Below are 23,447 nucleotides of genomic sequence, written 5' to 3' on the forward strand. Positions count from 1 at the left end.
TGTTGGTTGGTTTTTGTTTTGTTTCTAGATTTGTTTCATTTGATTGTTTAATTTTCCCTCTCCTGGTGCAAAAATCACCAGAGAGTTTTGCATGAGAAAACGTGACAGTACTTAATGAAACTCAGCACCTAAGGGCATAAGGCAGTTGAAGGTTTTTTTGTTTGTTTGTTTGTGTTTGTTTGTTTTGTTTTGTTTTGTTTTGTTCTTTCAATCAGCACCAATCCCGTAAATGATCTACACTTGGTGTAAGGTATAAAACTTTGTTTTTCTTTTGGAGTGGAGACAACTCCTCCTTCTCCACCCTATGAACCATAGTGTGGGATTTTTCAATACTGTTTCTTATGTGTAAAAAACAAAAGAAAAGTTTTCTTTTTGTTTTTACTTACAAAACATAGAGAATATCTTTGTATACATACAGCGACTGGAAAGAAAGCTTATCTGAAGGGGTTGTGACTTATTTTCTTTTTTGTTTTTTGTAGCATTGGTGGTGGTGGTGATGGTGGTGGTGGTGGTGGTGGTGGTGGTGGTGGTGGTGGTGGTTCTGTGTGTTGGGGAAAGGGAGGGTTATATTTCTTGTAAGCGGTGTTTACCACAACCCAAACTTAAGTTCCCTTCTCAACTTGGGTCAAGATGCTCTTAGAGTGAAGACTCATACTGTAGCAACTCATAAAGGAGCGGTCCGTCTCGATACCGAATGCCTACTGCGGTGGGGGTGACATACTGCAGAATGTTAATAGTCCTTCTCAACCTCCTGTCTACAAAATGAGCATCCCAAGCTGGGTATCTCTTTCTTGGCATGTCAATCTTAATGAGGGGCCCTTCTGGGTGGTAAGGACGCCCCGACGGGGTCAAGGGCCCCATGGGTCTCACTTGGAAAACGGGCAAGCAAGTGTCAGCCGTGAGATCCTCCTGTTGTTCCGTTACGGCTCTGGTAGGCGTGACCTGGGTCCCCCGGTACCCAGGGGTCTGAGGCGCCATGGGCTCAACATCGGGGGGCAGAGGGATGCCCCAGAGCAGCTCGGCACAACAGGAGCTGGCAAAAATCTTAGCTCGCGGCCCCATGGGATGCAGCACACCATAATATAAGAGCATCAATGCGATCCCAGCCACAAAGCTAATAAAGACACAACACAGTGCTGGCACCGCATAGGAGTCAGTGGTCTCCGGGTTTCTGTAAAAATACCAAAGGAACGTCAAGGCAGCATTCTCGGTCAAGACTATCGTATAATATGCAAACATTCGATATCGAGTCCGCCCTTCCTTGACGTTAAACCAGCAGAAAATGTACACGATCCCTACCACCATGTTGAAGAGGATCTCCTCCCACTTGGACATACAGAAGTCTGTTCCGCCATGGATGATCCAGAAGGCCATGGCGCACCAGTGAACCACCACGAAGATCCCGAAGTAGAGCTGGAATATGGAAGCAAAGAGGGCAAAAGAGATAACTCTGGATGAGATGGTGAAGAGGCGCCAGAAGAGGTGGATGAGGGCCCCTCTGTAGCTCATACTCTTCTTGTCGTCCCTGGAGTCCCGCAGCAGCTTGTGATAGGAGGCTAGCACCCAAGCCAGGGACATCAGGGAAGTCACAGAGGAGACACCTGCCAGAAAGACACAAACCCACACAGTCAAAACCTTGGACATCCCACATGGGGCACAGTGGGGCTCTTGGCCGAGGAGATGCCCACACACACCGAAGTCTAAATGAGGAGGGAGAAAGAAACACATAATCAGGAACGGGCCACAGAGGCTATAGATGTTCCCTAAACTGACAACTTTTGAGATCAACTTTTAGTTTTAAGGCCCCAGTCCAGAATTTCTGGGGACTCACAACTCAAGAGTGAAGGCTGAGGCTGATGTGCCTTGCCCGGGAAGCCAAGAACTGGAGCCACCGTGGCAGTTCCTTGCATCTGCTGTGGGTCGGGTGGCACGTGTTCTGTCTGAAGGGATCACGAGCTTGTGGGGGATCCTTGTTGCACACTGACATGTGGCCAGGGTTGGTGTCCCTGTCACCAGAAGCCTGTGCTCTTAGAGGAGCCATAGAAGGGATCACTGATGGTGAAGACTGACAGCTTGCTCATTGCCCCAAGTTGCACAACTATTCTCCTCTGGGAAGACACTGGCATCTCTCCCACCTTTTCATCAGCTCACCCAATGCATCTTAACTGAAGCTTTGCATTTAGCTTCTCCATCCGCTGCCTAAGGCCACCTTGACCAAGAGTCCTGGGATCTTCTGTCTGTTTGGGTGGCTGCCTTTCTCATTCACTCCTTTCTCTCTCATTCTCACTCAGTCCTTGCTGCTTTCCCCACCCCAGCATGGCTCCAAGTTCTCCGAAGCCTTGACTTGGAGACCCATGCTTCTCTGGTACCTGTCCTGACTCAGGAGTGTTGCTCATGCTTTGGAAATGCCTTTTCCACTCAGCACCGCTGTTCATCATTCCCCTGCATTTCAGTGATACTTCAATCATTATGGAGCAATTTTATTAATAATGCTGCCTATGTGGTATGTGTAACTGAATCAAACTGAACACAACAAATAGTTACTGGAGTCTCTGACCCACGCACAAGCAACCAGCTATTAATCAGGTATTACCATGTGATCTCCTCTCAGGCGAGACTCCCCATCACCCCTAGTCTCTCACACGTGTTCTCCACTCCGACCATCTGGAGCCTCCATTTTTCCTTTCTCCTCAGATTTCAGAACTAAATGCAATTAAATTTGGTTGAGGTCTTGAATACTGTCTCATCAAGTGACTCATTAAACTGCCCCAGCCCTGTAGTCTTTGAATTGTCTTTCCCTGGGCCCTGCTCACCGCCCCACTCCCCTCCAAGCCCCAGTGAAGAGTCAAAGTCATTTTACACCCTCCCTGCATCCACCTTCCTCACCCACCTCACGGAGCTTCCTTCCAACCTGAGAGACGCTCAGGTTCACAGCTTGCAGAACAATATAGTGCGATAACAAAAACCATTATGTTGGCGTGAACCTAGAAAAAACCCCCAGACTGTCAACTGTTGCAAGGAGTATGTGTTGCTTTCATAATAATAGCAACCAAGATTGAAAACAAACAGGGGAGAAACCATAGCAATTTTGAAAGCCAATCTTGAAAACACCTAACAGTTTCCTCTCACCTTTCTGGAAAGTTCTGAACATGATACTCTGTGTGTCTTGCTCTGCCCTTTGTATGCATAGGGCATTCCCACCGGCATCTGCTAAGACCGTGTGTGCTCCACAGCCACGTCACAGTGGTCATGCTAACGTTTTAGAGCCTCCTGTGTTTGTGCTGTCTGGTGCACTGGGCAGGGAGGAGAATGGGTGCTTTGGGAGTCACATGATTTAGGCTGTAGGTTTCTGGAGGGCAAGGAATATGCAATCATCTCAGCAGTCTGTGCCAGGCTTATTATCAATACTGGAGCATCATCAGAAAGTTCCTTTTAAACATCTTTGTGACATCAAACCCTCTCCTGGTAAACTCATTTCTTGCTGTTAATAATCTTGGTGGTACAGCTGACCTTTAATAATCAGATGGGAGTTCTACAGAAACTGAATGGGAAGAAGCCTTGATTTTTTTTTTTTTTGTTCCTTCTAATAAATCAGAATGTATTACTCCCCCAGTTCAAAAGAAAAACATGAGTACCAAGCTGGAGAAATAAGAAAAAGCAGCTTATCTTTTGCCGGAGCGTGGTCTCATTCAGTCTTACTCTGGGTGTGCTTTTGAACAGACGTGGGGTTCAGAAGTAGGACAGCCCCTCAGCCTTCACCATGCTGATCTCGATATTCTGTGTGTTGTGACATTAGCCCGTCCATGCCAAATATGAATAAACAGGAATTCAAATGTCCATCAATCTCACATAGCAAAGCCAAATACAATTGTTCCCCATTATTCTATCTTCTGGGTTACCTCTGCCATTTCCTGATCTGTCCCTGTGGCTTTGAGGTCTGGGTTCTGTTCCTGCTCCACCCATCATGAAGTATTACAGAAACTGCTTCCCTCTGAGCTGACCCACACGCTGCCTTGGATCTTGGTCAATGCTACTGGAGTTGCTCTCTAGAATACAACATGAATGCTCCCCAAACATCATAAGACATTAATGCTAATTATAAGGAGGACTTGGGACACAGTCACATGGGAGACACATCTGAGCACTTGGCTCTGGGGCTGCTTGTCAGCTGATGCCCAACCCCAGTCTTAACTCTCTGCCTTATCTCTCCCAATTTGGTATATTGTATATCACCAAACAGTATATCCACAGGGAGATTCATGGACTATCCACTTCAACCCACTCATTCGACAGGATGCAGAAGTACAGGCATGTGGGTGCCTTGCCCAAGATTACCCAACTACTGACAGTAATGTTAGGCCCACAGCACAGCTGTCTGCCTGCCTTTTCATATTGGTCCCAACACTCCATTTTTTCTGCATCCTATCCCTTTGTCAGCTCGACCCTCCACCAGGTAGTGCCTTTACTGAGGTCATAAAGGCCATCAACCTTCTCTAATAGCAGGTGTCTGTTCTAAGACCAAGCTGTTTGTCCTTCAGGGCCTTGAATGCCAGGCCACATCCTTGGCATTGTACAAATGCTCTGAGTTAAAGGGAAAAGGGAAGGTGGGAACTTCTGACATTTGGCTCATGTGCAGGGTGCCCAGGGCGGAGGTCCTGCCCAAGACCAAAAAGAGTGCATTTGTCTGGGACCTCTCTTCTCTTCAGAGCCTGAGCATGGCAAGCAGGGACAGGAAGAAACATGAGTGGGGTCATCATTCCATGACAAGCCTGCCCTACTCTCTCTGCCAGCAGCATTGACAAAGGTGATCCTTTGAAAGAGGGAATGTCTGGGTGTGGCTACCTTATAATTCACCACATTCACCAAAGAACTCCCTGTTCTGTGCAAAGCTCCAGACACATTTTTTGGGTCCAGAGTTAGTAGGCTGAGTACATCCTGAGTGGAGCCCAGAAAAAACAGGCCCATTTTAGGAAGCCATTTGGGACTTGAGTTTCTCACTAGATGCTCAACACAGAGAAACACTTGTCCTCTGAGGGCTCAGGAACCAATGGTAGAAACCATTAGATATACTTGTTAGCAACTCACCTCCAAGAAACTTGTCTGGACCCCATCTGTGACATTGGCACCTTTGTTACGCTTGGTCAAGGGATTAAATGTCTCATGACTTGCCACCTTTGCATCATTTCACTGGACAAAGCCTGTGGCCTCACAAACCCACAGGACTCTAACGGCATCTCTTCCCTGAAGGACTGTCAGCAGAAGGTGCTTCAGGGAAGCCAGTTCATTCTGGGGGCTCAACTGGGGTGGGGGAGGGAGAGAGCACCAGACAGATGTGTTCCTTAACAGTGTACCTGACTGTCCCAGAGAACATAGCACGATTCACTGAGCATGTACATGCATTATCTTATTTGGAAGAACCTTGTGATGTAGGTACTTCTTGTAGGCTGAACTGTGTCATCCTTCCCACAAAAAAAAAATTCACATGTCAAAGCCCTAATCCCCAGCACCTCAGAACGTTACTGCATTTGGAGACAGGGTCTTTAAAGAGGTAGTTAAGTTAAATGATATCATGAGAGGTGCCCCTAATCCAATCCGACTTGTGTTCTTATAAGAAAGGGGGACTTGGACACACAGAAACACCAGGGGATGTGCTCACACATAGGAAAGGCCATTTGAGGACACGGGGAGAAGGTGGCCATCTGCAAGCCAAGAAAGGAGGCCTCCAGAGAAACCAAGACTGTCTCCACTTTGGTCTTAGACTTCCAGCCTCTAGAACAGGGAAGAAATAAAGGTCTGTTGTTTTAGCCACCCAGTCTGTGGTATTTTATTACAGCAGCCCTAGAAAACTAATACAGTGCTCTAATTCCATTTTTTAGATGAAGAAACTTAAGATTTTTTTTAATGTTTATTTTATTTTTGAGAGAGAGGGAGGGAGAGAGACAGAGTGTGAGTGGAGGAGGGGCAGAGAGAGAAGGAGGCACAGGATCCTAAGTAGGCTCCAGGCTCTGAGCTGCCAACACAGACCCTGACTCAGAGCTCAAACTCACAAACCATGAGATCATGACCTGAGCTGAAGTTGGTGCTCAACCAACTGAGCCACCCAGGTGCCCCAAGACATTTTTCAAAATACATACATCTATCAAGAAGTAGAGTCAGGATTCAAACTCAGAGTCTGACTCCAGTGGCCCTGAAAGTAACCACTGTACTAACGGGCCCTCCAGACATGGCCTCAGAAGGGGGCTGGGTGAGGTGACAGGAGAGAAAGTCTAGGTTCTCTGGGTACAAAGGATTTGAATCTTTTGCTGAGTGGACAAGAAGTTAATAGCCATGGGTATCTGAGAGAGGCGCTTGATTTTGGAGCTAAAACCCAAATTTGCATTCTAGTCTACCTTCCTCAGGAGAGTAACATTCAAACCACAAGTAAAGAGGTGATTCTGGTGAGATGGCTTTCCCTCTGTCAAGTGATTAATCTTCAAAGGCCTACAGTGTATTCCATTGCAGAGGGAAGAGGTGCAAGATTTTCCCTCACTGCTGTGGCTCACTAGAAGGTTTCTGTCTCACCTGAGGTCAATCCAAAAGTCAATGCATTATCTTGGCCAGGACCCAAGCCCACAGGAATCAGTGTTGGAAGGGGCCCTGTGGCCCCCGGTGAAATTCTCAGACAGGCTTGGGGAGCTTTATGATTTGCTTCCACTATGGCCCGATCCGTTTCTACATTCCAAAGATCAGACTGGAAATTGTTAAACACCTCACGTTTGGCTGTGACAAGTTCTGGGCAGTGACCTTCACAGCTAGCTCACTTTTAGTGGTGCAGACCAGGAGGCGGGGCTTGTGGTTGGCCCACTGAGCTGCCTGGAGTCCAGCTGTATCAGCTAGGAAGTCACTAAGCTGGAGCCTCCTAGGAAGCCACTCCCTCTGAGAAAAGCTTGGGAGAGGGGCCTTCAGGTTCTGATCACTGGACCCAGGGTTTAAGATTTCCAGAAAGGAATGGCCACACCTTATGACCAACAGAACAGAGAATGAAAGGCTGCAATCTGCAGTGGGACACCCCTTACCAGTTGCAACCAATCTGCAGTTGACTAGCCCTAGTCATCAGGGAAAGCCCAATTTGGTGGCATCAATGCAATATCCAAGGGTCACTGTCAGTTGAACAGTTGCCAGTTGGGGAACAAAACAAAAGCTGTGAGTATGGATATCCCATCGTGTGAAAAGCATAGTGATATGGTGTTTGGGGAAGGATGGGATTCTAAAATCAGAGGGTAAGCAGCAGATGAAGTGGCTGAATCAGGAGGAAAGATGCAATGCAGTGGAAGGGATCAGGGCTGTGGGAGGGCCCAGCCACCAGGGTGAGGTAGAGAAGCTGAGATATGACAAACTGAAGCAGGGCCATGATCAGGGCAGGGCTGCACCAAGGGGCCAGCAAGTGGGAGCCCCAATACATAAGCAGAAAGGAAACTGGAAGGAGAAACCAGAACACTACAGTATCTCACAGGGAGAACATAGCATGTGGGTTTGAGGAGTCCTTTGAGAACCCCCAGGGGTATCTAGAGATGGCCACAAGACTTTCTGAGCAAGAACGGAGGGGGCAACAGCAGGATTTGGTTTTGCCGGGTAGGATGTGCACACCCAGGTCTTCAGCACCTGCCGTCTCCAACCTTTCTGCCACAGTGCTCCGTTCCACCACTAAATCACACGGTGGAGAAACACTCAGAAGAGGGATGGAAAGGGTGCTAAGCACAGGATAGAGCAGGGGTAGGAAGAGTCGGCCCTGCCGCTCCCAGCTCCCTCTCTCCTGGCTCCTTCCCATCAGCATATAACCACAGTCAAGTTCCTCTTATCTTACAAACACTAGCTCTCAGGACCCTGCATTTTCTGCCAATGAGATCCCACCTCTCTTTGTCTCTTCTCCAAACTTCTTGAGGGTACTCTCCTTGCTCCCTTGACTCCTGACCTCCAATCTCAATGGAGAGCTCTCTTGGAAGTCACCAACCAATTCCTCTATGCAGACGACTAATCTCTTCTTCTGCCTCTGTGTGACATTTGGCATTTGGAGCCCCTCTGTCCTTCACGCTGGGCCATTAGCTATTCCCCTAGTTATGGTATCCTTTCTTTGCTGGGCTATTACTCCCATTTTACAGGTGAGGAAACTGAGTTTGAAGTTAAGAGACTTCAATGTGGCTGCAGCCATGTTCTGACATTACATACTCACCTAATTTGCATGGTATTGTACCCCTAGAGGTTCCCCAAACCAAGAAACATGCTCAACTGGCTATTTGTCTACCTGCACATCAAGGTCAATATTAACCTCTTTCAACCTTCCCCTCTTCCCTGAAGTTAATGTTTGGGGAAAGTCAACCATCTGCTCCTCAATTCCCCCTGTGTATTTTCTCCACACCGAGTTCCTTTTAGATGGGCAATACTTCACTTTCCACCCATCCAACCTCCCTCTATCTTCCTACATTTTTAAAAAGCTTCGTTTCTTCTTGGAAATGCTCCCAGGAAAAAGATGGAGCAGCTGTGTGCAAGGTTGTCTAAACATTCCTGCCTGTCTCCTGTCCTCACCTCCACCCAGGAGGCACAGCAAGGAAGCATGGGTACGAAGTTACTTTCCTATGCGGGCAACCACTAGGGGAAGGAAATAAGCCTCACAGATGCCTCCTGTGAGCCAGGCTCAAAGACGTTGAATAACCTAGCCAAAGTTACACAGGTGGGAAGCAAGAGTGCTAACAATGATTCCTGGGATTATCTCACTCCTCAGGCATGATCAGTGTGTTCAAGCCAGCGCATCCTGGCCCATGACATCCAATTGTTAAATTTGCAGGGATTTTGCAGGCTGGCTGATGTCATGTTGGAGGCTTGAAATAGGCATGGTGGGAATATTTACACCACAGAAACTGGCAACTGCTACAGACCAGGGTTCCCCCAATTCTGCTAAGAGCTGGTTGTTAAGCATTTACCAGCATATCACTTGGCAGGACCTATTATCCTTCTTGAAGAATTCAGTGGGCCTCATTGCATATTAGATGAGCCCCATAAGGCTGTCCTCTTTATTCCAACACCGCACTTCTAGGCAAACCAGATGTGCTACTGACGATCAGTCAGAATTATACTTAGTAGACTTGATGTGAAAGCAACAAAGGAACCAATCTCCTTTTTAAAGTTTCACTAAAAATACATTCATGGTAAATAATTGAAGATCTGACCATTTTCTTCCCATTTCCATCACTTGCAAGCATTGACACCCTCATTTTCATCACATTTCTGTGTTTGGAGAGGGTGTGATTCCTACATGAGTTTACCACATGGGGTGACCTTAAGACACCCTTGATATTTCCAGACTGATCCTTAAGAAGGGTCAAAATAGAAGATGGCATCCACCATCTGTGGATGTAACCCTCAGGACTGACAGATGTTTGTGGCTGAGTTAATGTGGAAAAACCCAAGGGCAATCAAAGTAGCCTGATACAAACATAGGAAGGAAAGACTGGAAGGTGTCAGGAAAACCGACATCTATACAAAGATGTACATCTATACATCTATACAAAGACCATACTATACCTTGGCTGAAGAAAAAGCTCTTTAACATCAGAGGGATGGGACAAGGAGGACAGAAATCAAATTTGGCCACTACAGATGTGATCTCTATTGTAGAACATCGTTTTACCATGGTTTATAGGAAATACCTCTTTATTGCCTTTGTATCCAGGCTGATCGGTATCTGCTAATCTCTAATAAAGATTTCAATAATGACGATCACTTCCCTTTACTGAACAGCTACCTTGGCCCAGACTCTGTGCTAAGCCTGTGACAGAATTAACTCAACTATTCTTTCCTACAAATATATCTGAAGCAGGGGACTGATTTGAAGATGGGGGAGACTAAGGCTCACAGGCTAAGGAACTTTTCCATATCAGGTAGTTAAGAAATCATGGAACTAGGATTTCAACGCAGACCTGCCTAACTCCAAAACTCAGACTCCTTTATATATATATATATATATATATATATATATATATATATATATTTACTTATTTTTGAAAGGGGGGAGGGGCAGAGAGAGAGGGAAACAGAGAATCCCAAGCAGGCTCCAGGTTCCATGCTGTGAGTGCAGAGCCTGACATGGGTTCGAACTCACAAACAGTGAGATCATGACCTGAGCCAAAATTGGACACTTAACTGACTGAGCCACCCAGGCGCCCCAATCAGATTCCTTTTTTAAACACCGGGATAGGTATGTCTCCTCATCCATACCCACAGATTAATGAACAAGCATTCAGATTTATACATCAATTTCTTATCAGTTTGGTTACTGTGTGGCAGCTCTCTGATCATCTCTGTGAGCACAAAGTCAAGTTTGTGGGCTTGCCAAACTGAGGACTCACCCCTGGAAGGCCTTGTCTGAGTGTCCCAGTATGTGCAGAAGCAGTGACATCTCTTTTCTGTGTTGGCATGGCCTCCAAACTCATTTCCTTGTACCTGCTCTCGTCCCAGAAATCTCTTCATTATGCAGCCAAAGTGACTAAGCTAAAGTATGCCCCTCTGCATGGCCCTCCAGGCACGATAGGCAGTCATGGTGCCTGATTTTCAGCACCTTTCCCATGGGAGGATATGCATTCTTGCCCTGCTCAGCTCCGGTTCCCGCCTGTGGCTGCTCTGACCAGGGAAACATGAGCAGAAGTATGGGTGTCACTTCCAGGTAGGAAGCCAGGCTCTCCCATGCTCCAAAAACAGGCTGCTCCACCTGCGACCTGTGATAGACATACTGCAACAAGCAGGAAATGAATCAACATTTTAAGCCACCGGAATTGTTGGGGTATCCTCCACTGCAGCATGGCTAGCCTATCTGGACTGACACGCCATCTTGTTTGGTGTTAACGCCATGGTAGGTCCTTTAAAAGACCTTCAGGGCCCTACATGATACAGCCTGGGAGTTACAAGTGTAACCTGTCAGTTCTCTTCTGTGCCCTTCAGTAATTCCCGTCTCCAGTGGGTGCAAATCTAAGTTCCTTTCACGGCATCAGGCCTTCATGCAAGGCCCTACTTGAGACAGCTACTTGTTCTCCCTAGGGGGGTCACCTCCCACAGCTCCTCACACTCCCTTGGCCCCAGATGTGCTCCTGGCATACCCCCAACTCAGGGCGCACACACTTGCTCTTCCTCTGCCTGAAATGCCATTCCCGCAGATATCCAAGTGCCTCATGGAGCCCTTGACTCAAAGATCAGCTTCTCAGCGGGGCCATCCTTGACCACCACACTGGAAACTGCAGCTCCCCCCCCCACACTGCCCCGCCAGTGCCTCCTTCCATGCTTTGTTTTCTACCTTAGCATTTCCCCCACCACCTTGATAGACTTTATCTCTTACTCTTACTTCCTCTTTTTTATGCGTATTTATTTTTGAGAGAGAGCACAAGTGGGACAGGGGCAGAGAGAGAGGGAGGTGGAGGGTCCAGAACTGGCTCAGAGCTGACAGCAGTGAGCCCCATGTGGGGCTCGAACTCACAAACTGAGAGATCACCCCCTGGGCCAAAATCAGATGCTCGACCGGCTGAACCACCTAGGTGCCTCCCCTCCCTGTTTTGCCCATATGTTCCAAGGGCAGGGCAGCTATTTTGTCTGCTCCTTCTGAAACTGTGTGCAAAATTGTGTGGGTATTTTTCTCATAAAACAGCCCACAGTATCCTCTGATTTCTAAGAGGGCCCATAGGGAAAGGGGCTTCTGACCCCACCAGCCATCACAAGTGCCCACCTCTAGCCCTAGATGTGGGAAAGGAAAATTCCCTGGGAGCCAACATTTATCCCTTCATCCTTCAGGAAGAAATCCTTGAGGGGAGAAAAGACTGATGAAAAGGAAACGAACATCTATTGAACGTTTCCCATGTATTAGGCATTATGCCACATACTTTGCATGTGGTACTTCATTTAACCCTGACAATACTCTCATGAAATGTCTACTGGTGCTCCATTTTACCGACGAGGCCACCAAGGCTCAGAGACGTAAAAGGATTTGCCTGAGATTCCTGCATTAAGCATGTCCTTTTATTCTCATGCTTCAACGTCTGGGGCCCTGCTGACTCCTGTGCATAGCAAACAACTAGTGCCCTTCCATGTAAACCAACCAATCCAGAGGGGGCCGCATTCAGCCCATAATCATCCATTTAACAGCAGAGCAAAGTCCGCAACGGGGGTGATTTTGCCCCCACCCCCAACCAGGGATACATGGCAATGTCACAACTCTGGGTATGAGTGCTACCGGCATTTAGTGGGCAGGGGTCAGGGGTGCTGCTAAAGATTCTACAATGCATAGGACGGCCCCCCAACACACCATAAAGACTTGCTGGGCCCCAGATATAGTACTGCTGAGGCTGAGAAGCCCTGTGATAGGGTATTTCCTATTTCCTCAATATTCTCAGTAAGTCAAAAACCAAACTGTGAACCTGGGTGTGTCTAGTAGCTGGAGATTGAAACTTTCTAGACAGTTCTTCCTAAGAAGTGACTATCCTGGAAGAGGTCCATGGGATACAGACACAATGACATTGGGAGAGGCCATGAGAACAGCATCAGTCTGATATCTGTGTGATGAGTCTCTTCTGAGCAGCACACCATGAGCTCATAGCCACTCTGGGAACATGGTGGACATAGCAAGGTAGCAGCATGCCCCTCAAGGAGCTTCAAGGTCAAGCACTGATATTTAAAGGACACAGCAGAAGGAAAGCTAGAGCCAGCCCTCTGCTTTGCTTGTCTCTTCTCTCTAAGATGCTCTCAGCGCTATCAAAACACTATCTTCACAGCCAGCTGGAGAAAGACAAACTTTAGAGATTCTAGAACAAATGTCAGCCACTCAGCTGGTGTGGTGCAGGACTCACAGATGCCTGGATCCTGGCTGGCCTGGAGCACACGGTGAAGAAGGCCATCTGCCGTCACTAGAAAGTTCCAGTAAGTCCCTTCTCATTGAAGAGAAAATGGCCAACGAGGCTCATTCCCCTGATGCTCCCAGAATGAGTGCATTTTAACCCAGGTTGTGAGATGCCCTGGAAAGGACATGAGCACTGGTACAAACAGATCTGGGCTTAGCATATTGTTTGTGAACCATGGGTAAAAATGTGGATTTGGAGTATTCGATAAGTTATGAATATAAAACTTATAGGCACATCTTTGATATGTGTGCATACTATACTATATATTCATGTATCTATAAATAGAAAAAAAGAACATATATATATATAGTGTATATGCACATATTGAATATGCATATTGAATATTGCATATTCTGTAGTATCAAAGATGTGCCTACATGGTAGTCCTGTCAACAATGCTGAACCTCAGGGCTCAGAAGGCATGGCAGTAAGGCCTACTTCCTGGAGCTGCTGTTCATCTGACATAGCCTGACAAATGGAAAAGTGCTTTGGGAATTGTAAAATGCCTCACGTACATTAGCTCTTATTAAGTTTGTTTTTGTTTTTGTTTTTGTTTTTGTTTGAGAGAGAGAGAGGGCGCGCGCTTGAGTGGGGGAGAGGGGAAGAGGAGAGAGGCAGAGAGAATCCCAAGCAGACTCCAAGCTCAGCACAGAGCCCGACACAGCCTGATCCAACCACCCCAGGATCATGACCTGAGCTGAAGTCGGACGCTTAACTGACTGAGCCACCCAGCAGCCCCTAAGCTGATAACATCTTTTTAAAAGGCGGAGAATCGGGGTGGATCCTATCTCCCATGGCGTGGGATAAGATAGCTGTCAAAGCCCTGGAAATTCTGTCAGCCAAAATGGTCTTGGGTTCCTTTACCTGAGGCCACTGAGGCCCTGAGGATGACAGGCCTTGATTAACTGGACAGAGCTGTGACAGAAGCTCAGGAGGGGTAAGGGGCTCCTTACCAGGTGGCTCTCAGATACTCTTTAGTTCCATGGCAGCTCAGGTGGGCAGTTTTGCAGAGGGACACAGGACTGCTGAGTAGGCGAGGTGGGTGTGTGCCTGTGCAGGGCTGACTCGGGAGTGGTCCTGGCCCCTTAGCTCAAATTCTCTGTGGTCAGTGGTCCTGGATGAGAAAAACCTTCCAGGTAAAATGATGTGGTCCAATCGGAGCCTTAGGTGCTGAGGATGGCAGCAATATGTGCCTTCCACGGTAGGCAGTAGAAATACTAGCCGCCATTGTCAGAGTGCTTCTTCTGTGCCAAGAACAAATGCATTTCACTTCCTCCTGACAAAACCCCCCTGGGGCAGGAGCTATGAGTTGTGCTTTACAGATGAGAACCCCGAGGCTCAAAGAGGCAAAGGCCTTGTTGGAAAGAATGTGTGGTTCCTATGTGCAGAGCAGGTGTGTGACGCCAGGCCTATGAGGTCCACGTCAGGAGCTTTCTACGGTGCAAAACAGGAGCAGCACCTTGTCTTGCAAGCGACCGGGTCAGGAGACCACCATGTGGACCAGCAGAAGAGGACTCAACATGCCAGGCTCTCACTGGTGAAGGGTGAAGTGTAAAGGAAATGACGGGGCCCCCATGTTGTCACAGGTGAGCAGATCTTCCAACTGGTAGGCTCCTCAACTCCAGGGTCTGGCAGCCTGGGATGCATGATGTCTGAATGCACAAGAAGGCCTAGAATTAAAAGAGGACTCAGCTCTCCTCTGCTCAGCTTTAGACCCATCTTTATCTCAGGTTGGCCTTAGAGTGAATGCCACAGCCTAGAACTCCTCCTGATATCCTGACTCGCACCTCCAACTGGGTCCAGTTGGGGGTAAGTCTTACAGATGAAAAAGTTGAGGCTCAGAGAGGGTGATTCGCTCATAACCACACAGTAAGTGGAACAGCTGATGGGGGTCACCCCCAGGGGTTTCCTTCTCGGGGTCTCTGCCATCCTGCCCCCTCCCTGGTGGTAACAGATGTGTGACACGGAAGGGCACTGCTTGTGAAACTCATGAGCTTTCTTGCCTTGGAAATCTTAAGGGATACAAAAGATCTTTAGAAGATCACTTAACTGCTGTCTTTTCCTGGAGCCCCAAGTTCCCTCGAGGCCTAGAGTTCGCGATTGTCTCTAATGTGAATGTCAAGCTTAATTAAAGACCGCTACTGCCCTAGTTTCACTTTTCCCTTCCTTAGAGTCAAATGCTACCCGGGCTGAAAGGGTCTTTGGGAGTCCCTCCTGCCCTTACCCACAGTAGCACTAGCCAGGTCCAGAGAAGGTGACATTGCAGGGATTTGCCTGGGATCCCTCATATTCTCCCAATCAGACACACCACCTAAGGTGAGCCTTTTCCCTATGCAGGGAAGCCGGGGGAAGAATTTACAGGGGGGAAGCTCTAAGAGGGGTGTAGTGTCTTTGTGGGGCAATGGACATGTTCTCAGATGAATCGGAGTGGTGGTGACAACTCTGTGAATATACTAAAGTCAGTGAATTGTACACTTCAAGTGGGTGAATTGTATGCTATGTAAACTGTATGTCAGTAAAGCTATTTAAATATTTTTCCTTTGTTTGCTTATTTATTTATTTATTTATTTATTTGAAAAAGAGAGAAAGTACACACAGGAGGGCCAGAGAGAGAGAGAGAGAGAGGCAGAGAGAGAATCCCAAGCTGGCTCTGCACTGTTAGCTCAGAGCCTGACACGGGGCTTGAACTCACAAACTGTGAGGTCATGACCTGAGCCAAGATCAAGAGTCAGATGCTTAAGCAACTGGGCCACCCAGGTGCCCCTATTTAGGCATTTTCTAATAAAGAATAAGGAGAAGTTCTGCTGGCAAGACCTCTGGGCAAGGTAAGATACAAAAGCAGTCAAGAGACCTATCTCGGCTGAACACTGGAGGCACCATCTTAGCTCAAGCCCTTTGCCCTTGGCTGTTTCCTCTTCCTGGCACACTTGCCTCCAAAGCCTGTGGGGCTGGATCCCTCCTATCCTCACATTTTTGCTCTGGAGTCACCTTCTCCAGGGAACCTTCCCCAGCCGCCTCAATGAAAACTGCCCACGGCTCTGCTCCCCTCCCATCTCTCTGTGACATCTTCTCCCTTAGTGCCTATCATTTTCTAATATAGAAAATAAAATACTTGTTTTGTTCGCTGTTTGCCTCTCTCTACCAGCAGTGTAAGCTTTGTGAGGGCAGGGCTTTCAATCTCTTTTGTTTATGGCTATATCGGTCCCTAGGTCCTAGAACCGTGCTTGGCACATTGTAGGTGTTTAATAGTTATTGATTAAATGAATAAATGGCCCAATTATAGTTACTGCTCAGGCTTCTGAATCTGCATCCCTTAGAGCCTTCCCCTCTGAGATTGTACTGGTCAGCCAGTGAGCGCTGAAGAAGCCTACCTTAAGTCCTTCCGCGTTTCAGCATTTGACACACAAGCATTTCCAGATGGCCAATTGCAATTTCATTTGTGGCAACTCTAATTAAATCAATTTAGTTTGCCTTTCTCATATATTTTTCTGCTGCTTTAAGAAGTCTCTTTTGTATGCACGTACTACATTTTCTTTTGCACTTAAAAATTTGAATTTAAGAGGCTAGATTTCACATATAGTGTTCCTACTACAATTAAAAAAGAGGGCGGGGGGAGAAAAGAACTCTGCCTCTGTCCTTCTCTTGCCAGTTGTTAGGGGCAATCTCAGCCAGGGCCTCAGAACTGTAGTCAGATTCAAGGTGGATTGTGCACTGAAAGGGTTTAGGTCTCTGCTTAAAATGCTTGCAAATTCTGTTTGAGAGAGTAAGGTTTTAATGTGCTGTTTAACAAGGAGCCATTGGTCACTGAAGCCGGACCGTGCTCTGGAGTTGGCTGGTCAGGGAACCCTGTGCGCAGACACCAAGTAGATGTTGCATAGGAGAGAAGGAGGGTGTCTCCTCAAAAGCAGCACAGGATACAGCTGCAGAGAGGCCACTGTGGGGAAACTGGGAGAGGCTGAGTTCGTGTTCTGGCCGGAAAAGGCAGTCATACCTGTGTGCCTCTCTTCATATCAGTTATAGATGAAGATACAAGACAGCCAGGAGATGCGAGTCAACAGGGGATATTGTGCATCCTTTCCTTTCTTTATCTGCTCCCTGCTAAGACACGGATGTGTGATAAGAGGCCTGGAAATTGCCATCAAAGGCTGGAAGACCTCTGTACCAACTTGGTCTGAAACCCTGGGACTATCTCTTAGAGATGGGCAACTCCAGCTCAGCACAGGAATGAGCTAGGGCAAAGGGCTCTATTCACTAGTAAGGGATGAGGGGCATGGAAGTTCCCTATGACTCTGGGAAAGGCAATTCATTATGTGATTTGTTTGATGCAGTGGGCTGGTTGTTTTAACAGCAAGTTTTACTTCTTGGTAATAAGAAAATGGAGTGTGAAATTCATAACTCTGGTGTAGATCCATCATCTTCGGGCCACACAACCAGATTGCCATCACTTTTTGGGTTGCAGCTTCACCTAATTTTAACCAGCATCCTAAAAGATCAAGGAATTAACTTTTGTGTCCCAGACATAGAGAGTGACAGCTAATGTCCATATGAATAGGACTGGAAAGAGACCAGAATGCATTTTTTTCAAATAAGTAAAAAGAAACCTACCAGGAAGAGGGACATGGAAATTTCCCATTGTGGGAGGAGGTGAGAGGGCTGTTTAAGCCATCTGACAGCTAAGAAGCAGCCCTCTGGGCTTTCCCCTCACCTGAGAGCCCGAACCAGGTGGCTTGGTCCCTCACAAGGAAGGGAAAGCTGACCAGGGAGATTGATGCTGGAGAAGTTTCTTCTGGGATGCATTTCATCCTCAGTCAGGAAAGGAGGAAGTGTTTGGGGAACTAGCAGCTGCAGACAAAGGCACAGACAGTTTAGCTCAAAAGGAGCAGAGAAACGGGAATGAACACTTGCCTTTGTGAATCTCTGGGATGCGGTCAGGGCTCTTGCTAGAAAAAGAAATAAATGAGAAGCTAAAGTACAAGTCACTAGACGGGCTTTGATGTAAGAGGAGCCAGCAGGGAAGTTAAGAAAGAAGACTATTATGGAGGTTAACACCAAAGAGACAGAAAGAAAAGGCCCTAATTGGATCTTAGAACTCAGCATTTGTTTAAAACAAAACCAGTGTCTAAAGACAGGGTTTAGTATATATTTTCTCATACTTCCTTGTCTTAGTAAAGATGCTTGTTTTTATATAACTCTGGGCCGGAATATCATGGTTATTGATGGTTAGGTGCGGGGTGGGAAGAACTACCTGGGTGAGGCTTGGTATTTGAACTACATCCTATAGATGCCATGCTACCATCTCAACCATAGGCCCAGTGTGGCAAGAAAAGGAGACTTTTTTGGGAGGATTCCTTGCTGAGTGACCTCAGGCAGCTTACTTACCTCTCTGTACTTCGGCTTTCCATATGTTAAACAAGGATGGTGGGTTAGATGGCCTAGTCAACCTCTTCAGTTCTAAAGATTCCATTGCTCTAAATCCCTTTGGAAACTGAAGTCGTGAGATTCAAGTCTTTTCACACCAGACATACCTTTATGTGTACCCTCTGCCAGCATTTGCCTGACCTCCACTCACAGGGGTCCTGGAACCCCTGCAAAGTTTTGCGTGGTGGATTGTCACCTGTGAGAACAAGTCAACTCTGCTTTGATCCTCTCTGAGAGAAGCCGTTGCCCTCAGGAGAAGCACACCCCCTATGTGTGCCCCCCGAGCAGGACTGTTCTGCACTGTGCCAGCTAGCTCTGTTCTGTGGTCAGAGGTGGGCTCCACCTTCAAGTTCCAGCCCTAGCTTAAGCCCTTGTGGCTATCTTGAGCCTCTGGTCCCATCCAGGAACTTCCAGTCTTGCCCCCTAGCTGAATTAGAGAGTTGAGGGGGACACACATAGCTCAAAGGGTATCTGGAGGTGCCTGGGATTTTCTCTAAGGGTTCCCAGATGGATTTAAGAAGACAGAAGGAACATGCACCATACAGACATGAGGGGCACTGGGTTTTAATAGTAAATCTCTCTCTAATTGGGTATGCCACCCATTTGTGTCTGGCCAAGCTCTCCTGGTCTCCAGGGTCAGAATAGAAACTAACCTCAAAGAAAGGCCAGTGTATCTTTCTCGCTAATAGGTGTCTGGGGAGCTGTGAAGGTCTTGGGTCTTGGACCCATTCCCTCACCCCTTGGTCGGGCCAAGCTTAGCTCCATAGTGAGACAGCAAGTCTTTGCCCTGCATGCCTAGTAGAGAAGGCATACACAAAATGCTCTGGAAGATTGAGAACATTTTCAAAATGCCAACCTCTGAGCAGAGATTTCGGGGGCAAGAAGCAGAAGCATCATCTTCTGCCCTTGTCAGTATAATTGCATCTAAGATACATAAACACACACATGGGCATGCACACACACATACACGCTGGAGCTGATTGGTCCACAGTGTATATCAGCCCGTGCTCCCTCCCTGTATCGGTAACCGCTTCCCCAAGAACCCATGTAAGTCTGTCTCTTTAAGACTCAGACACAGCCATCCTTGCTAAGGACACAGGCATTAGAGCCCAACCACCTAGGTAAAGATCTAGCTCTATTGTTTACAAGCCTTGTGGCTGCCTCGTGCTGTTACTTAAAGTCTCTGGACCTCAGTTTCATCACTTATAAAATGGGAGCAATCAAAAGTATCCACTCATTGGACTGCCATGGGAGTTTAATGGGTTAACCCATGTAAACCTCTTAAACTAGCCTCTGGCACACAGTGGAGCTCCCCAAAAGTCTTAACCAGCATTACTAGCATCATCCTCATCACTACCCTACCACAGCGCCTCCCCCTCCCCCCGGCAGCTTGATGCAATATACCCTATGCTCTAGGTGCCCAGGACCACTCGCTCCATATCTACGTTTTGCTCTCCCAGGTGTCCATTTCTTGGCGCCTATGGTTCCCCTGTCCATAAGAGCCCCCAAACTTCTCTTTCAGGCAAGCTCCTGTGCATCCATCGAGATCTAGACCAAATGTTACCGCCTCTCTCATGCCCCCAGAAACAGCAATATATCCCTCCTCTGTATATGCACCTATCACAGAATTTGAAATGTGCTGCACCAGACCATAAACTCCTGAAGGGTAGATGTGTTTGCAAGCCCATTGCCAACACGGCACCTGGCCTGTGGCAGGTACCTGACAAAGAGTGCTGGTGTGATGCCGGGAAAAAGTGGTCAGCAGAGCCCTACTTATAGGATAACTCCTTCGTGTGTGCTTAACCAAAAAAGGCAGGCTCAGGTGCTATGTGGGTGCAAGGGGCTCACCCCTGACCCCTGCCAATGTTTACATGGAAGGATCAGAAAAACCCAGAAGGAAAAGTGATAGAGCTGCTAATTCTTGATCCAGTCCCCCAAACCTGTTCCCCCATAAGGTCTCTTCCATCTCTACATATCCAGTGAGAAATCACCACCTCTTCCGTCTATCACTGCCTACACCAGTTCTACTAAGTCTTATTGGTTTGATCTCCAGAACAGCCCTCAAATTCGTGCACTTGGTATCATTTCCCAAATGCTCTCTACCCCATAATTTCATCCCTGGATCTCTTAGCTCAGCTCTTGCTTCCTCCCTAAACAGCAGAAAAGGAGATCTTCTTTAAATGCAGGTCCAATCCTACAGCTTTCCTATGTAACCCTTCCTAGTATACTTGGTATCAGCCCAAACTGCTTGTGGGGCCCTGCAGACCCTGCTTGATCAGGCCTCTGACTTCTCCATCCTCCCCTGATATCACTTTCCTCCCCCTGCCCCACCAACCTCAGCTATGCTGGGTCCTTCACTTGCTGGAACAAGCCAGGCTTTTCCTACTCAGGGCCTTTGCATATGCTCTTTCCACTGCCTGGGAGGTTATTTCTGTTCTTCCCACAGGTGGCTCCTTCTCTTTGCTTATACTCAGCCTAAACATCAGATCCCTGGAGAGGCTTTCCCTGATGCTCCTGCCCAAAGTAAGCTCTCTCCACCCCTCACCACATTATCTGTGGTCTCAGCACCAGGTTTGTTTGCTTCAAAGCACTTAACATGTGTCATCGGTCCCATTGTTTTTGTTCTGTCTGCTCAGAAAAATAAGACTTTCGTGAGGAGAGGGTCTGTGTCGGTTCTGTTCCCTGCTGCCCCTCAGCACATAGTATCGCAGTTGACCTGACGCATTTTTGTGGAACGGTGGATCATATCAAGTGCCCACCACATGGCAAGCAAGGTGCTGTAGGAGTGTATGTGCAGCTCATTAGACCTTTACGACACCCCAAAGGTAGCTTCTATTCACATTTTACGGAGCAAGAGGCCCAGGTAGGAAATGAATTTGCCCCAGGCCATAAAGGCAGTAAGTGGTGGATGGTGGTATTGACACTCTGTCTCACTTTTCCTGCCCCGCCAACTGCTTTCCAAACCCTGGCCCTACCTAGAATACTGGCAAAGCTTTCAGCAGACACTACAATGTCACCACCAATGTAGATGACATATCAGAATAAGCTTTGTTTTTATCTTTACTCAAACTTTCAAAACATCAGATTTAAGGAAACCCTGCTGAGATGCTCAAGTTACTTCAGCATAATATTTGTATGATTGTTTATTATTACCATATTTTTCACTTGAATGTGGTCTTCTGGGGAAATTGGATACAATCCATCTTGCAGGCTGAATACCACAGGGTTAGCCCAGCAATAAGTGAGGGCCACAAGGTGGAGAGATGGGAAAGGTTGGGAAAGGTTGGCATTTGGCAAGATCAGTGGAGAACTCGCATATTAAAGTGATAGTGGTGGGGCACCTGGGTGACTCAGTTGGTTAAGCATCTGACTCTTGGTTTCAGCTCAGGTCATGATCTCACGGTGCATGAGTTCAAGCCCTGCATTAGGCTCCGTGCTGACAGCGTGGAGCCTGCCTGGGATTCTCTTTCTCCCTCTTTCTCCGCCCTTCCCCAACTCTCTCTGTCTCTCTCTCTTTCTCAAAATACAATAAAATAAACATTAAAAAAATAAAGTGGCAGTGGCAACGGTCTTCCTAACCATTTACTAGTATTAACAGTGTAAATGGGCAGCTATGTCATCAAAGCCCACAAAGCAAGGCCAATTAGCCATGGATCCCACCAGTACAGCTTGTAGTCCAATTCAGGAAGTGTATCTACAATAAAAGTTCTCCCACCACCAACAAAATGGCCAGGTGTTGTACCTGGCATGATATTGGTCATGTCATCAAATGCTCATAACAACTTTTTGTGGTAGGTACTAATATTATCCCCATTTAAGAAACAGGAAAGCTCAGGAACAGAAAGGCTCAGTAACTCTCCACAGATCAAACAGCTATCAGATATCAGCATGGGAGTCACCCGCATCTTTCTATGCTGCCATGCTCTAAGCAGTCACATGGCTGGAAGATTCCATGTCACCATGTCCCTCCCAGGGTAACAGACTTTCTTTAATGTGTGTACATTTCATACAGCTTTTTATGGGAAAAAAGAAGGTAGGCATCTATTTCCAAACAAAATGGTCCAGTGATGAGCAGATGTTCTACAAGTTAAGTAAGAGGGAAATGCCAAGCCCCCTGCAGTCTGTGCTCAGTGAGGGCAGGTTTCCTTCCTTCCCATCAATCCAGCTAATGGTACAGACCCCATCCTTGTCTTGGGAAATCACATTCCAACAGCAAAGATTGCCACTGACCTTTGTTTAGCCCAGCAGTTCCCAAATGTATTTAACCACAAAAGCTTGTTTGGAGAAACACCTATTCCACATACCAAACAAATGTGGGGGAATGCTTGCCTGACCTCTGAGTGAGCTGCTCACTCTAAAAGAGGGGTGTGTGGGAGAAAAAGCCAGGGACAGCTTCCCTAGGGCAAAAGCCCCACAGCAGCCTGACCCTCGTCACTCCAGCTCCTCTCCCAGGGTGCCTGCTTATGGCAGCACAACTAAGCAGCCTCTTGGCCTTCACGGACTTGGCCCCATGGGACTCCCACATCAAGAGGGCTCTTAGTGAGCAACATCTACTGCCCCTTGAGTTTCTTCTCCAGGGATTTCACATCAGCTTCTCTGTGTTTATAATATGAGCAGCTATCATAGAAAGGGCAGTCTCAGCAAGGAGGCTGGGACAGGGATGACCCACAGAGCCAAAAGGGGTGGGGTGGAGATCTCCCTAGGATCTCGCCCACGCCACTCACCACGAGCCTCTGGAAATGACAAACACACACCCTTAGGTGCCCTTGGAGCTTGACAGTTTACAAAATGATCTACATGCATTACATTATTGCATCCTCCCTAAATATTAGGTAGTGCTGTCACCTCCTTCATTACACCAAACAGAAAAGGAGGCCTTGATAAGGTGAAGGGCAAGGTCCAAAATCATACCAGGGTATAAGTGGTGACCAGGATCTTGGTCTGGGACGAATGTCCTATCAGGAACTCACCCCGTACATCACCCTGCCACCTGTCCCATCTATTTGCGGTGCCTGGATGTGGCGAAGGGTGCAAGAAGGATAACTTTGCTTCCCTGGTGATTCTGGGGGTTGGGAGGAGATCTGAACAACCAAAACAGCAAAGGACGGTTTAGAT

General features: G+C 47.4%; 1 protein-coding gene across 1 annotated transcript in view; it reads right to left on the reverse strand.

Annotated features, from left to right (window-relative positions):
- Positions 1 to 490: 490 nt before the first annotated feature.
- The window catches only part of XKR6 (XK related 6), a 318,640-nt gene continuing 295,683 nt past the window's right edge, over positions 491 to 23,447 (reverse strand). The window contains exon 3 of the mRNA XM_086703813.1: positions 491 to 1,601. Within this exon, the coding sequence (XP_086559939.1) occupies positions 637 to 1,601 (965 nt within the window). The 3' untranslated portion in view covers positions 491 to 636. The remainder of the gene's footprint in view (positions 1,602 to 23,447) is intronic.

This window comes from Puma concolor, chromosome B1, assembly GCF_028749965.1.
Source record: "Puma concolor isolate L17-30 chromosome B1, mPumCon1.1.hap2, whole genome shotgun sequence".
Taxonomy (NCBI): domain Eukaryota; kingdom Metazoa; phylum Chordata; class Mammalia; order Carnivora; family Felidae; genus Puma; species Puma concolor.